The sequence below is a fragment of the Dipodomys spectabilis genome, unplaced genomic scaffold, assembly GCF_019054845.1.
Source record: "Dipodomys spectabilis isolate Male_0828 unplaced genomic scaffold, ASM1905484v1 ptg000178l, whole genome shotgun sequence".
NCBI classification, from domain to species: Eukaryota; Metazoa; Chordata; class Mammalia; order Rodentia; family Heteromyidae; genus Dipodomys; species Dipodomys spectabilis.
Genome location: NW_024870855.1, coordinates 7345205 through 7358670, shown reverse-complemented (window position 1 = coordinate 7358670; position 13466 = coordinate 7345205). Strand labels below are relative to the sequence as shown.

The window sequence follows — 13466 nt, the reverse complement described above, 5'->3', positions numbered from 1 at the left end:
TATGTGCATTCTCCCCAGCCATGCTGGAAGCACACAGAAACAAGTACAGACCACCAGTGGTACTGTCTGCACCTTGTCACAGTCCTCACATGCCATAGGGAAGATGTGTTACCTGCACTTACTCCCAAACCCTAGTCCCTCCTAATTCAGTGGCTGTGCTTAAATTTTGTAAAAGTGTGCATTCAGAGTTTGTTCAAGACCAACTCATGTGAATATCCAGTATAGAAGTAGTGACAAAAACACCTGTGTCTAGGTCCTCAGGATGCTGTGGAAGGACGATCTCAGGCCTGTGCTCTGCCTGGTTCTTCAGGACTTGCTCGAAAATGGCCACCTCAGCCATGCCTACAGACAGGTGCTGACATGCTGACACAGGTGTGGATGTGGTTGGACAGCTTCCTGCAAAGAGAAGAATGACCTGTCAGTGCCCTGGTTGGGGAATATTTGCATCTGTAAATATTCCTGAGTGATGCCAAAGAGGAGCCCCTTCAGTGAGCCCAGGCCTGGCTCTGTGGGACTGGATGGCATCAGTTGCCGTACACACTCAGATCATGAATGGACCAGATCCTTCCTTTAGGACAGAATTTACCTAGGAAAATGTTCTCACTACTGCACAGGCACACATCACAGCTCTTCCCTACTATCCGGAGAGAAACAACCCACAGAAAGGGGTCACAATTTGGAGAATTGACGTTTTTCCTACTTGGATTGTAGGTTTTCACGAGCTCTCATGTGAGTTTCAGTGGGAAACAGAATGGAAACAAAGGGGTCTGCTTTGGACCCAAGAGTTGGTATTTTCTGGCATGATTGGGTTGAGAGAGTCATGAGAATGTGAGGAGAAGAACACTAAGAATTCTTCCTCACCAACTGCTCACACTGCGATGAAGAAATTTGCACCAATTGCAGGTGGTACTTGGATTGCCTGTCTTCCCTGTGTGAACCCCCTGGAAGGATCAGTAAAATGCCAGGTAAAAAGTCCTGACCAGCCTGGTACTGGTGGCTTTGCTTCCTTCTGAAATTCTCGCTATCCAGGTGGTTGAGCTCTCAAGACTCCATTTGAACCCTGTGCCTGCAGGGAAGTCCAGGAGACTGTTATTTCCAAATCAACACCAAAAGAGCCATATGTGGAGCTGTATTGAAGTGATAGAGAGCACTAACCTAACCTTCAGTACATAGGCTTAGAGACAGTGCCCAGACCCTGAGATCAAGGCCCAGAATGATCACAGAAGAAAAGGCCTGAATGACAAACTTGTTTCCACAAAAGTTATTGAGTCCATTCTGCTATCCAGGGGCCAAATATGTCAAGAGTAGATGGCAGCAAAGTTGGAAACACAGTTCACAATGGCCTGCAGTGTGATGGACATTTGGATGTCACTGAGTGACCACATTGATCCACCGCTGCAAGGAAGGAAGCTGGGTGCACAGTGAGGCCATGTCTGTAGAAGGTGGGCCAGCCTCCCCACCTGCTCCCCACCATGCGCTGTCTAAAATGAGGCTTACTCTTGTCTTTTTGCAATCTGCTAACCTGGCTTGAGGAGAAAGGGCCTGGCTTCCAGAAAACAGACATTTAAGCTTCCATTTCAAATCTTGATCCCTGGAGAATGTACCAAATAGAGGTGTCACAGAGGTCATTTTCCAGAATGAGCAAGATCTGTTTGTGTAGAAGTTCTCTGGGCAGGTCTCTGAGAAGGGACTGGCTGCAGAAAGGAAGCATGTATTGCACTACCTGGTGCTGGCAGAGGGGGTCTAGAGCTGCTGCTGTTTGGAGAAGTAGGAGAGGAAGCGGTGGGCACCGCCAGCACTGCATCACAGTTGGATGTTCTCAGCTGCTTGCCTCCATTCTTACCATTAAACATGTTGGAGAAAGAGGATGAGGATCTTGTTTTTTTAATCCAGCTAGACAGTCTATGTCACTTAATTGAAGAGTTAAGTCCGTTAATGTTGAGAGATAGGACTGAGAGGTATTTGGGAGTTCCTGCCATGTAATCCACCTTCTTGGGGGCTGCAGCTACTGGGTTCCTCCTATGGTTCTTGGATTCTCAGTTTGGGTGCGGTTTCTTGGCCTTTATTGTGGTCTTGTTGGTTTTCTATGTGTAGGACATCTTTCAGAATTTTTTGTAGGGGTGGTTTGGTGGAGATATATTGTTTCAATTTTTCTTTGCTATGGAAGGTTTTTATTTGGCCTTCAGTTATGAAGGAGAGTTTAGCTGCGTACAGTATTCTTGGTTGATAGTTGTTTGTCTTTAGGGCATGGCATACATCATTCCAGGCTCTTCTTGCTTTGATTGTCTCTGCTAAGAAATCTGAGGTGATTCCAATTGGTTTCCCTTTATAGGTGATTAATCTTTTTTCCTTGACAGCTTTAAGGATCTTTTCCTTGGTCTGAATTGATCCTGTGTGGATTATACTGTGACGGTTGGATGTCCTATACTGGTCTGGTCTATTTGGGGTTCTAAAAGCTTCTTGTATCTGAATAGGCCTATCTTTTTGCATGTTTGGGAAGTTCTCTGCTAGGATCCTGTTAAACAAATTTCCTAGACCATTAACTTCTGTTTCTAGATGCTCCTCTACACCCATTATCCTCAATTAGGCCTTCTGATGGTGTCTTCCAAGTGTTGGATAGATCTATCATATTTCTTGGACTTGTCTTGGATGGTTGTATGTTCTTTCTCTATAATATTAGGCTGTCTTCAATCCCCGAGATTCGATCTTCTGCATGGTTTAACCTGCTGTCAAGACTTTCTACTTTGTTTTTTATTTCTTTTCCTTCTAATTGGTCAGCTTTGATGGCTTCAAATTCTTTGTTGAAGCTTTGTTTTAGATCTTGTATGAGCTTCTTTATTTCCTTAATTTGGTGTTCAAATCACTTAGTTGTTCTCAAATCACTTAGTTGATTGGTTATGGTTTCCTTGGACTCCCATTCCTTCTGTTGGGTTCCATTCAGCATTCCCTTTGTGGTCTCCCTGACTTCCTTCAGCTCTTTGTTAGTGGATTCCATGAATGCCTTTAGTGTTCTTTGTGTATTCTCATCCTGCTCTCTCAATTCCTGTATTACTCTTTGCTTAGCTTCCTCACGTTCAGGCCATTTCTGTAGTTCTCTTTGAGTGTTCTCAGCCTGCTCACGCCATTCCTGCCTTTCTCTTTGAGTGTTCTCACTGCTCCCGCAAATCCTGTATCAGTTTTTGAGTAGCTTCCTCACGCTCATGATATTCCTGTATAAACCTTTGGTTTGCCTCCTCTCTCTCCCTATCACGCTCATACAGAGTCCTTTGTATGTTTTCAATCTTTTCATTTACCATGTTTGCCAGCAGTGTTTATAGAGCTATTTGGGAACTCTCCTCTGGATTATTCATTATCTGTTCTGTCCCCTGATTATCATGAGTGGGAGTTGAGATACCCGGACTTGCCATTTTCCTTGTGTTTTTCTGGCTTACTCTGCCCATTTGGGATGAAAATAACACCAGTTTTGCGCTAGAACACTATCCTAAGGCAAGCATCAACCAAAGTCTGTATTTGCACAGTCAATAGTCTGCAGATACAGTCTAGTTCGACAGATACATCTATTCAACATCAAACAACTATATATTAATGGGCTACGAAGAATGGGCAAAGAAGAATTTGGCAAACCAGAAATTATTAGGTTTAGGGAGAGGTGTGGGTAAAAATAGGAGTAGAGAAATATGGGAAGGCACAGGGAGAGTTAACTAAGTCCTACTCTCAAAGCAGGAAATACGTTGGATAGGATGAAAGAAGAGAGAGAGGGAAAAAAAAGAAGAAAGAGAAAGGGGGAAAAAAGAGACCCAAAAAAATAGACAAGTAAAAATTAAAAATTAAACATAGCAATGCTTAAAAATTATACATATTTGAAAATGAAATATTCAGAGATGATTGTGGATATAATGAGAAAAGGGGAGGGATATAAAGGAGATGTGAAAAACTTAAAAATAAAACTACTTAAAATATTGTATAAGTATAAAGAGGTAGTACGGCTATTAAGAAATTTAAGTCTAAGAGGTTTTGAATTGAGTAATAAATTTCTGGATTAAGTGTGTACCTCCCCCACAGCATAACCCGTGCTTTCACTGTATTTGATGTCGGTATAATTTGTGGAGGGGAAGGGGAAAACCAAGTCGTTTAAATAGGGATATAGGTGGACCCATCGCAACAATGAGAAGTACAAGTCGTTATGTCAAAAACGAACTTTACAACTTTGGTGGGGGGGGCAGGGAGGATTGGGGGGGGCAGGGGGAGGATGGGAAGGGATGGGAAGGGGAAACAAAGGAGGAGGCTACAATGCTTGATAAGAAATGTACTCATTATCTTGCCCATGTAATTGTAACCCCTCTGTACAGTATTTTCACAATAAAAAAAAAGAGAGAGAGGATGAGTATGCTGCTGCCAGCTGTGGGAGTGAGATTTGGGAATGGGGCCCTGGAGGTGGGGCAAGGCAAGTACTTCCCATGGTGGAGCTGAATTGATTGTGCCACACTCCTGGTTCCCTTAGTTCTTCCCCACCGGCCTGGGAGGTGGAGCATTGTCATTGGTATACTAGCTTTGGGAAATTTAAAAAGATTGAGTCTATAGTAGTATAAAATAATAAGAACAAGTGCATCACATCATTTGTCATAGGCCGGGATTCTACCTGCAGCCCTTACACAGTGGTCACTTCCTCAGAGCAGGCAGGGAGCCAGGCATTGTGACATCAGAATAGAGGGCAGGATTGGCGCCATGGTCAGCAGGATCAGTAGCATGGTCCTGGCGGTGGTGGCAGACACCGTGTTGGAGGGTTTCCTCAGGTGCTTCTGCTGGGTGGCCGAAAACTCTGGCAGGAAACTCTGGCCTCCATGTCCTGTGAAAAAGCCCGCACATGACTCTTAAGTTGGGCTGAAGCCAGTCTTCTTGGCCTACATGTGTGAACAATACCAATGAGTATAAATTACCATCCTCAGAGCTGACTGTGACATCTTGAGCTAGGTAGACAATAGCACCAAGGAGAGGTAGCAGACTGGGCAGGGCGCACCTAGGAATCTATAGAAGGACGCCAAGGGTTTCCCTCCCCTGCCAGGATTCCCCTTGGTGGAGGCGCTTCCTGTCCACTTCCCTGTGGCTTGAAAAGTGAAGGCCTCCCATCTCCATATGTCTCCACACCAACAAACTCCACATCCAAGCTTCAGCCCCTCTCTAACTACTCTCCACATGCTCCATGGCCCCAGAATAATCTCAGCCCTAGGAGCTCAGTAGCACTCATTTCCTGCCAGTAGCCTGATCCTGAGTGCCCTTTCCACTTCTTCCTCAGTGAACATGGTGCAGAAATCACTACCTCTCCATGTCCTCACCCCTCAACGAATGAGCCCAGAGATTGGCCTCAAATCCTGTTGGACATTGAACAAACAGCCCATTCTTTTCAGCGTCCCACCTTTCACCCATCCTCTCATTAGCACACAAACATTGTGGCAGGCGGCAGAGTTGAATTCACCATCTCGCTCCAATGCATGCATTTGAGGACATACATGGATGAACAGAGAGGTGTGCCACTGTGTCTTTGTGGATGAATGTGTATCCGTGTTGTGTCCATGAATGTATGTGAGGTCATGTGTGTACCTCTCAATAGGTGTGTTGAACATTGGAGTCTCATGCGTAGGCTTCCAGATAGAGAAGACCTCATCTGTGTCTACACTTGTGAAATTCCCACCCCCATGTGAAGCTCAGATCTTGCATTTCCTTTTTGTTTCTTTTGTTCATTGTTGTCTTACATGGATTGAAGCAGAATCTCTTGCCTAGCTCAGACTAGCCTTGAACTTAGTATCCTCCTCCAGGAGGCTCCCACTGCAGGAATAAGTGGCCTAGACAAGGACAACTGGTTGGCAGTTTATTCTCTGTCTGAAAGCCAGGCTGACCCACTTCTTCCACCTAGCCAAGGAGAAGCATCTGCAGTTCAACCAGAGGCCTCAAAGCCCACTGCAGGGAACAGCTCAGGGCCAGAGCTAGAGGCTGCAGGAGAGGAAAGATGGGAGTCTACTCTCCTTATACCTGGGGAGCAAGTGGAATCTTGCCCGCTTGCTGGAGAGGCTGGCTGCCTTGAGCCTGTTGCTGAGCAGCCAGAGCCACCCGCACAGGAGCCTCTGCCGCCCAACCCGGATGTAGCACCCGTCCCATCTGCACAGCTGGACGCTGACGCAGGCTTAGGAGGGGACTCTGATCCAGTTACTCATTTGCACGAAGTAGCTGATCTCCATGAAGTAGCTGAAGACACCAATGGTGTTCTGACAAATGGTGTTGCCAAGCAAGAGCCTGCTTGCAAGGAAGACAGGCCAGCTGAATCAGATAGTGACTCAGATCCCTGGCAGTGTTTTGACATGGGGGATGTGCAGATTTCCTCCAGGGAGTCAGACCATAAAAAGGAAACAGCTCACATGCTAGAGCGGTTGCCCGACCTGAAGGTGAAGCAGTTGTCCCTCATGGCGGTGGTGAGTAGCTTGGCAGGGCGGGCATGCGGGCTTTCCTTTGCACCTCTACTGCCACACCTGCCTCAGGGCAGAGTCACGCTGACCCTTTGTTTCCTCTCTGCAGAAGCTGTTCAAAGGGCTGATCCCTGAGCAATGCTTGAGCTATATATATTATCAACCGGACCAGGAGGAGGGTCTGGAGCACCTGGCACCCACTGTGCTGGCCATCCTGGAGCACTGTGAAAAATTGCACACCTGTGTGATCAGCACATGCCTCGGGGACCACAGCACAGAGGCAGCAGAGAGGGCCCAGGTGTTGGAGCACTGGATAGACGTAGCTTTGGTATGCGCAGGAGGCGGCCCCATACCCTTCTGCTCTTTCCCACACTCACCAGGTGCTGCCTGCCCACTCACAGCCACTGCCTGAACCCTCAAGCCCTCCTTGTGCTCTGCCCTGGCTTGCACTGTGTGCACTCCTGCTCTGCTTCCACTGCCATTCCACCCTCTCCCCTATGCTCTCCGCATTCAGCCCAGGAACAAAGGCTCAGCCCCAGGGCCAAAGCAGGATCACAAGGAGCTCCCTCCACAGCTCACCTCACCCCTTCCTCACCCGTAGGAGTGCCACCTTCTGAAGAACAGCTGCACCCTCGTCTCCATCACGTGTGCTCTGCAGAGCAGCCAGCTCCAAGGCCTGAAGAAGACGTGGGGGTTGGTTGGCAGGTGGGTGCACCTTTCTCCTGGGCAACCCTTGCTTCCTCGGCCTAGCGTCCCTCATCTGGGAGCCCAGTGGCAATTCCCCATGGCAGGGACTGCGGCTCTGCCCAACTCAGACACCTATGACCTTGCTTAGGATTTGCCTGTGTGGTTGGGATTCCTTTTGTGCCATACTTTTTCCTTCGGACACAACAAACCCACATCTGTCTATGCAGTGCTCTTCCAAACAAAACCACACTGGAAATTGGGGTGAAACTGGAGGTTTCCCCTCAAGACTTGGCTCCAAACCATGTGACCTTAGGATCACAGTGGATCTCCTTGCACAGCTCTGTTCCCATTAGGATGAAGTCCTGCCCCCAAATGGGCAATGCATTCACACTCCTCCCCTCTCTCGCCCTCTCCCATCTGTCACCTTGTCTCTGCCCCTCCTCCAGGGAGAGTCTAAAGACGTTCCAGGAGCTGAAGAAGATGTATTGCCACGAGCAGGTGTACAAGGTGGTATGAGCCCCGGAATAACTTTTGGTCCAGGGAGGGAGGGCGAGGATTTGCTTTCTGATGGAATTCTAGGAGAGTATCCAACAGAGCTTGTCTAGAAGCATCCATCATGGGCTTGGGGATAGGATAGATTGTATGGGGAACAGGAGGCCCCTGGGGACCCAATGGAGTGAGTGGAAGAGGAGGCAAGCTGGGTGCCTGAGGAGGTTGGAGGAAGTGGTAGGATTGGGGATGTCCACTTTCCTGTCAAGCTTCCTCCTGAGTGTGGCCTGTGATGAGGCTGCCTCTCTACAACCTGCCTGCCTGGCACCGCCAAGCCAGGCCCTGGCTTGGTTTCTGTGTGGCCTTCCCATCCCAGGAGGGAAGCCTTGCCAGTCACGTGGGTCAGCGGGTTCCTCCAGACCAGGCAGCCACAGAAACATCTTTTAGGGCACGCAAATGTCCACATCCACCCTGGAGACAGGCCCTGCCAGGCTCTCTAGCCTGCCCAGGGCTACAGTGCTGATGGTCACAAGGAGCCTGAGATCTAAAGGCCCAAGCCAAAGCTGTCACACCCCATGGAAAGAAGGGACTCTGGAAGATTGAATGGTTAGAGAATGAAAGCTTTTTACTCCCATGCTCAATGCTGCCAGAGGCAAGAGACCAAACACATGACCCTCTGGAAGAAACTCAAGAGAGGCCTCAGGAAGCCTCAGCAACTGGTGAGTAGTGTGCGAGCCTGAGACCAGGGGCTTCCTAGAAGGAGTTGAGGGGCTTCCCCCAACACAACCGACCAGTTGGCCCACTCCCTTATTGCCCCAGATGGCATGTTGCAGGAATGCATTGCAGCCACCACAGTAAGGAATGCAAGAGCACAGGATCAGGTGAAGGGCAGGGCCACAGACCTTGCATGGGTGTCAAGTGTCAGCCCTGGAGGGGACCAGGCCAGATGGATTTCCCCACTCAGGCCTGTGTCTTTGGTATGGGGTAGAGGGTGGACCATTGAGGAGTGAACCTGTCTGTCTTCTCCAAGTTCTGCTAGGCAGATGGCTTCACGGGGCTGGGTTAAGTCTGGGTTTCTTGGGAGAAGCTTAAGAAGACCCTTCTGATCTTTTTCCACCCAATGCCACAGGAGTATCCCGAGGGCACAGTCCCTTACCTGGGCACCATCCTCACTCACCTGGCCTCACTGCACAAAGACAAACATTCAAAAGATGTGAGTGAACAGGGGCCCAGCCCTGGGAAAGCAGAGTGGGGACAAAGAGCCTCATGCTGCCCCTTGACCTCCAGCAAGAGCCCGTGTCCTCCCCAGCCCCAGAGTCCCACAGCAATGCTACTTCTGATGCCCTATGCCCCCAGACCTCAGTGCTGCTGATGACATTTGGCCATGTCTCAGAGGGAGGTCAGTGAGGGTGGCAGTGTGACAGCAGGTGCTCAAGCTGACATAGCATGTGGGAATAGCATGGCCTTGTCACTAGAAGCCTCAAGTCTCTGCCATGTGCACAGAGAGTTGAGCAGTGAGCTCCCTGTCCTCAGGACCTAGGCCTCCCTGCCCTAAACTGAGAGCAATCCTAGTCCAGCTGTGCACCCAGCCTGCCCTCTGCTGGAAGGACTTAGTAGGGCGCCAAGTGGAAACAGCATTTTCTTAGCACATATTCTTTGCTTTGCAGGGCTCCTGGCTGAACGTAAAAAGAAGACGAGAGGTGAGAAAATGACACCTTCCTCTGCAGGCAGCCAGCTGTGCGGGTCCCTTAGGTCCTTCCTTCCCTCTGATGTGGATGGTCACATCGCTTGTCCTCCAGAGGTCAGGAGATGGGGCCTTGAGCTGGGGATCTAGGACAGCGTGCTGGGGTTGGGCACTGGATCTCAGTAGAGAAAGGCGAGTGTGTTGGGGAGAGACAAGAGTGAAGCCAAGTGAAGACCCGAAGTCAGCTGCCTGGCCTACCTTGCCCTGGTCCAGGTCCATCACCACTGTGTCCTTTCTCTCAACCAGGAATTCAAGGTGATGGCACTAATGAAGGAACTACAGGGCTCATGTCAGGAGCTCCAGGTGGTTCCTGACATGAACTTCGTATCTTGGTTTAACAACATGAACCGCCTAAATGAGTTGGAAAGGTGAGCTGGGGTAGGCAGTGGGGGCAACAAACATGGGAATCCCCAGCACCAGTCCATGAGAGCCTGTTGTCTGAGTCAGCCTCCCACCAGACCTGTTGAAGGAAGGGTGTATGAGCTCCTGAGTCCCCAGGGCCCCTGGAAGGGAACCCCCAGGGTGGAGCCTGCTGTCCAACCAGCTACTTCTTGTCTTAGCTCCAAGCTATCCAGGGAGCTGGAGCCTCCCCGCCGGGTACTTGTCCTGAGCAGGAACAACAAGAGGAGCCCTCCCCTGAGGAAGCGCTCAGGAAAGTAAGTACATAGGCTTGCAGGGCCAGGGACTCCCCAGGGACTGGGTGGTGGGACAGGCAGCCCAATGAGCTGGGGCTGCCCTCCCACCTCCTGCCATACAGCCCCTTGTGTCTGGCTGGTGTGGCCTGAGCTCTGCCCACCTCACTTTCTTCATTGGGGTCCCATGGTGGACCTCACTCAGAAGATTGGGCAAATGGCTACTTGGATGTGAGCAGAATAAGGAAGGCCGCCTCAGGCCTAGGGGCAGTGGGTGTGGACAGCCCTGTGTGCTCAGAGAAGCCCTGGAATTAAGGCAGTCCCTCCATTCAGTTCCCAGGCCTCAAGCAGAGAGCCCAGCAGCAATAGCAGCAGCTCCCAGTTGGAGACCTGTGAGCAGCTCAGCAGTGGGATTGGCAGCCATACACCCAGCGTGCACTGGGGCTGCTCACCCAAGCCTTGTGCACACTTGCACAAGGAGGAGAGAAGATTTGGGCATCTTGCCTTTCCTGAGCCCCCAGATCTCCCGGAGAGCTGGGCATGGGGCTCTATCCTAGGCTGCCCTTTCATCAGCCACAATTTTGGCTGATTTCCAGTAAAAGATTAAATTGAAACACTAATAGTCTGTTTATATAATTTCTCAGCAATAACATGGTTTTTGTGAGTGCTTTTCTTTCTTTGCCTTAGTTAATGGCAGAGACTTCCACATATCCTACTTGAAGATGAAATCTTTTCAGGCTTGGAGGTCATTTTTTGCAGAATGAGGAAGAACAGGTCCCGCTCGGGGCTAGGTTTGGAAGTGTTCTCACGGCCCATTCCACAAGCCTTGAAATCTGAGTGTTGAAACGTCTCCTGTGCAACAGCCTTGATCTTGGCTTCTGTGCAGGCAGGGAATCCACTCTCAATGTGCTGGGAGGGACTGGAGTCACCATGCACAACTGCAGGACCCTGGAGGAAAATCAAAGTGAGGCCACACCAGACCCAGGGCAGTGCTCCAGGGAGGGAGACCCTGAGCTGCAAAAAGAGCTAAACACAGTCACACCAAAATCACAGTTCTTCCAAAGCAAGTACCTGCCTAAATCCCTAAGTACACTGAGGAAGGGAAACATGGAAATGACGTGACATCACAGAACATAATCAGTCAAATGCCAGAGCCCTAGGTAATATAAATCCTCTTCACCCATCATTTCACTGAGATCAAATAATTCTATAGTTGCCCTCCTGGGCACTTATTCCAGTTACTGGAAGAAGACTTGTCAGCTTTGTTCCATTAGACAGTTGAAGATAGCAGCCATGGCAAGAGCATTTCACCTTTATTTTTCCTTCACTATCCCCAAGTTTCAGTGGACAAAATGCCCAGCAGGCCAAGCAGACAAACATGACCAGCAAGGAACTTAGGGGCTGTGCACCTAGAATCCTTCATAGAACATGTCCTGTAGAGGTCACGAGATTGTTACCCAGGTTTTTGTGGTTTTAATTGTTACAGAAATGTTTGTGGTTTATGCACTTGCAAAATAACTGCTAAGGTTCACTTCTCTACACCAGCTTGCTTGCACCTACTCTTAACAGAATGCATGTTTTGCCTTTATAAACATTGAGCTACCTGAGTTTGGGGCTGCTCACTCCCAAGTTGAGTTAGCACCAGTCTGTCCACCCAATAAACTCCAGCTTTTAAAGATAGTGTTCAGCATCACTGAGTTTGCCCAGCGGGTCAGTCCACCTCCACCTGACCCCCTTTGTGTTTAAAACCGTGTGAAAACAAGAGCCCCAGAATTGATTCCCCAGGCTGGAGTCAAAACTGCAATTCTCTCAATCTCTGACATCTTAGTGAAGTAGGGATGCTGGGTCTAACCAGTGCCATCATGGCCACATAGTGGATAGCATACTGGGTTTAACTGGGGCCATCTTGACTTCCAGGTGAAGGAAGAGGAATTCCCACTCCCCCCCCCCCCCCAGGTGCTGGGCATGCCTGAATTGGGAGAGGCAGGGGTAGGGACTTGGATGATGTGTTACTGGACCGTGCTCTGAACTTTCCTGTGCCCTGTCCCCTGACGTGACACTATTTTAGGGCAGACAGCTCAGAAGCCTTTAAGCCAGGCCTCGTGTGCTGTGTCCACATCCTGACTCTCCTCTGATCAACATGGCCTCCATTGTGGTTCATATGGGTTGTTGGTATGGTTTTTCTGCTCTTTATTTCTTCTCTGGTCTCCCGACTTAGTTTTCTAACAGTGTGAAGTGTATTCACAGGACTGCAAGTCTTTGTGACAGGAGTCTGCCTGCAGATGCCAACTTTTTAATGAAGACTCCCAATTTGGCCTCTCAAAATGTGGCTTCTCTGCATCTTGCCAAGTGGTTTCACTTTACAACATTAGTCCCTCCTCTTACCTGATCAAGGAACACATCCTCCCTCTGTCATTTCTTTCCAAAAAGATACTGGTAGGAAAGAAACTCATTTAAGTTCTGCCTGTATCCTCATTGCAGACAGTGTCTTGTTATGAGTGTCGATGTATGCAAATTGTCCACAAGAGCTAAAATGACCTAGTGTTTAAAGGGGAAAGCAATCAAATCACAAGAAAGACAAATTCTGACCAGTCTTTGATTCTGCACCACTGCAATTATGTTTATTAAGACAGTGTCATCTAGACCCTTACCTACCAATGAACCATTCTTGAGTTACAGATATTCAGGTCATACTTCATTTTTGATTGAGAGTCTAGGTGTAGGAGAAAAGAGTTCCTCAACTCCACATATTAGTTTGCTCATGAGAGGAATTGATTTGACTTAAGACCCTTTTCCTCTTGCAAAAGTATGTGAAAATACATAGCATATAAAGCCACCGGCTTTTGGTTTGAATTGTTTGCTGTGGGAGATAAGAAGTAGCATTCCCTTCATAGTCTTATCTGTAGAAATTAAAGATCCAGGAGATATTGGCAAATAAAGGGGAAAACATGTAGCAAAGCCTTCTGATTAAGGAGACCACAACCAGGCCAGGATGCCAACATGGCTGTATCTTCATCTAGGTATCTGTTGAGAAGCTACTGTGGGTCATGATCTCTACCAAGTCCTTTATACCTTCCCTAAAGTCTTCCCTACAGTCTGGTGAAGTGGACATTGGTATTCCATCTTGCTAAGGAGAAAGTTGTGCCTGTGCCAGCTCACACAGGTTGCCATGAGCTGAAGTGTTTTGGCAGGAGATGGCAGTTTTCAGGCCCAGGAGGCCAGTGTTGCAAAGGCTGAGGGTCTTACTATAAACTGGCATATAGCATCCTGAAGCCCTGAGGATCTCAGCTCTCCACAGTATCCTTGTTCTCACATTATGAGTAAATCATTATAAGATGCATGCACAATGAGCCAGATTAACATAACAGAAACTCAAGCATGTAGTGAAACGTTTTGTTTGTTTCAGGGTTTTTTTTGTGTGTGTATGTTGGTCCTGAGGCTTGAACTCAGGGCCTA

General features: G+C 48.7%; 1 protein-coding gene across 1 annotated transcript; it reads left to right on the top strand.

Moving 5' to 3' along the window:
- The first annotated feature begins 4725 nt into the window (after positions 1 to 4725).
- On the top strand, positions 4726 to 10599 carry LOC122120809 (ral guanine nucleotide dissociation stimulator-like). Its single transcript, XM_042695030.1, has 11 exons — positions 4726 to 4793; positions 5912 to 6464; positions 6568 to 6786; positions 7060 to 7163; positions 7592 to 7652; positions 8285 to 8353; positions 8764 to 8847; positions 9302 to 9334; positions 9625 to 9746; positions 9939 to 10034; positions 10344 to 10599. Exons 1-11 carry the CDS (start codon positions 4726 to 4728, stop codon positions 10597 to 10599), a joined length of 1665 nt encoding a protein of 554 aa, XP_042550964.1.
- The last annotated feature ends 2867 nt before the right edge of the window (positions 10600 to 13466 follow it).

What these genes read in the sequence shown, in the direction of transcription:
- LOC122120809 (XM_042695030.1), top strand. Translation starts at nt 4,726, where the DNA reads ATGGTCAGCAGGATCAGTAGCATGGTCCTGGCGGTGGTGGCAGACACC. An exon ending in AGTTGTCCCTCATGGCGGTG is followed by an intron (nt 6,465 to 6,567) that starts GTGAGTAGCTTG and finishes TCCTCTCTGCAG; the next exon opens with AAGCTGTTCAAAGGGCTGAT. An exon ending in CGCCTAAATGAGTTGGAAAG is followed by an intron (nt 9,747 to 9,938) that starts GTGAGCTGGGGT and finishes TTCTTGTCTTAG; the next exon opens with CTCCAAGCTATCCAGGGAGC.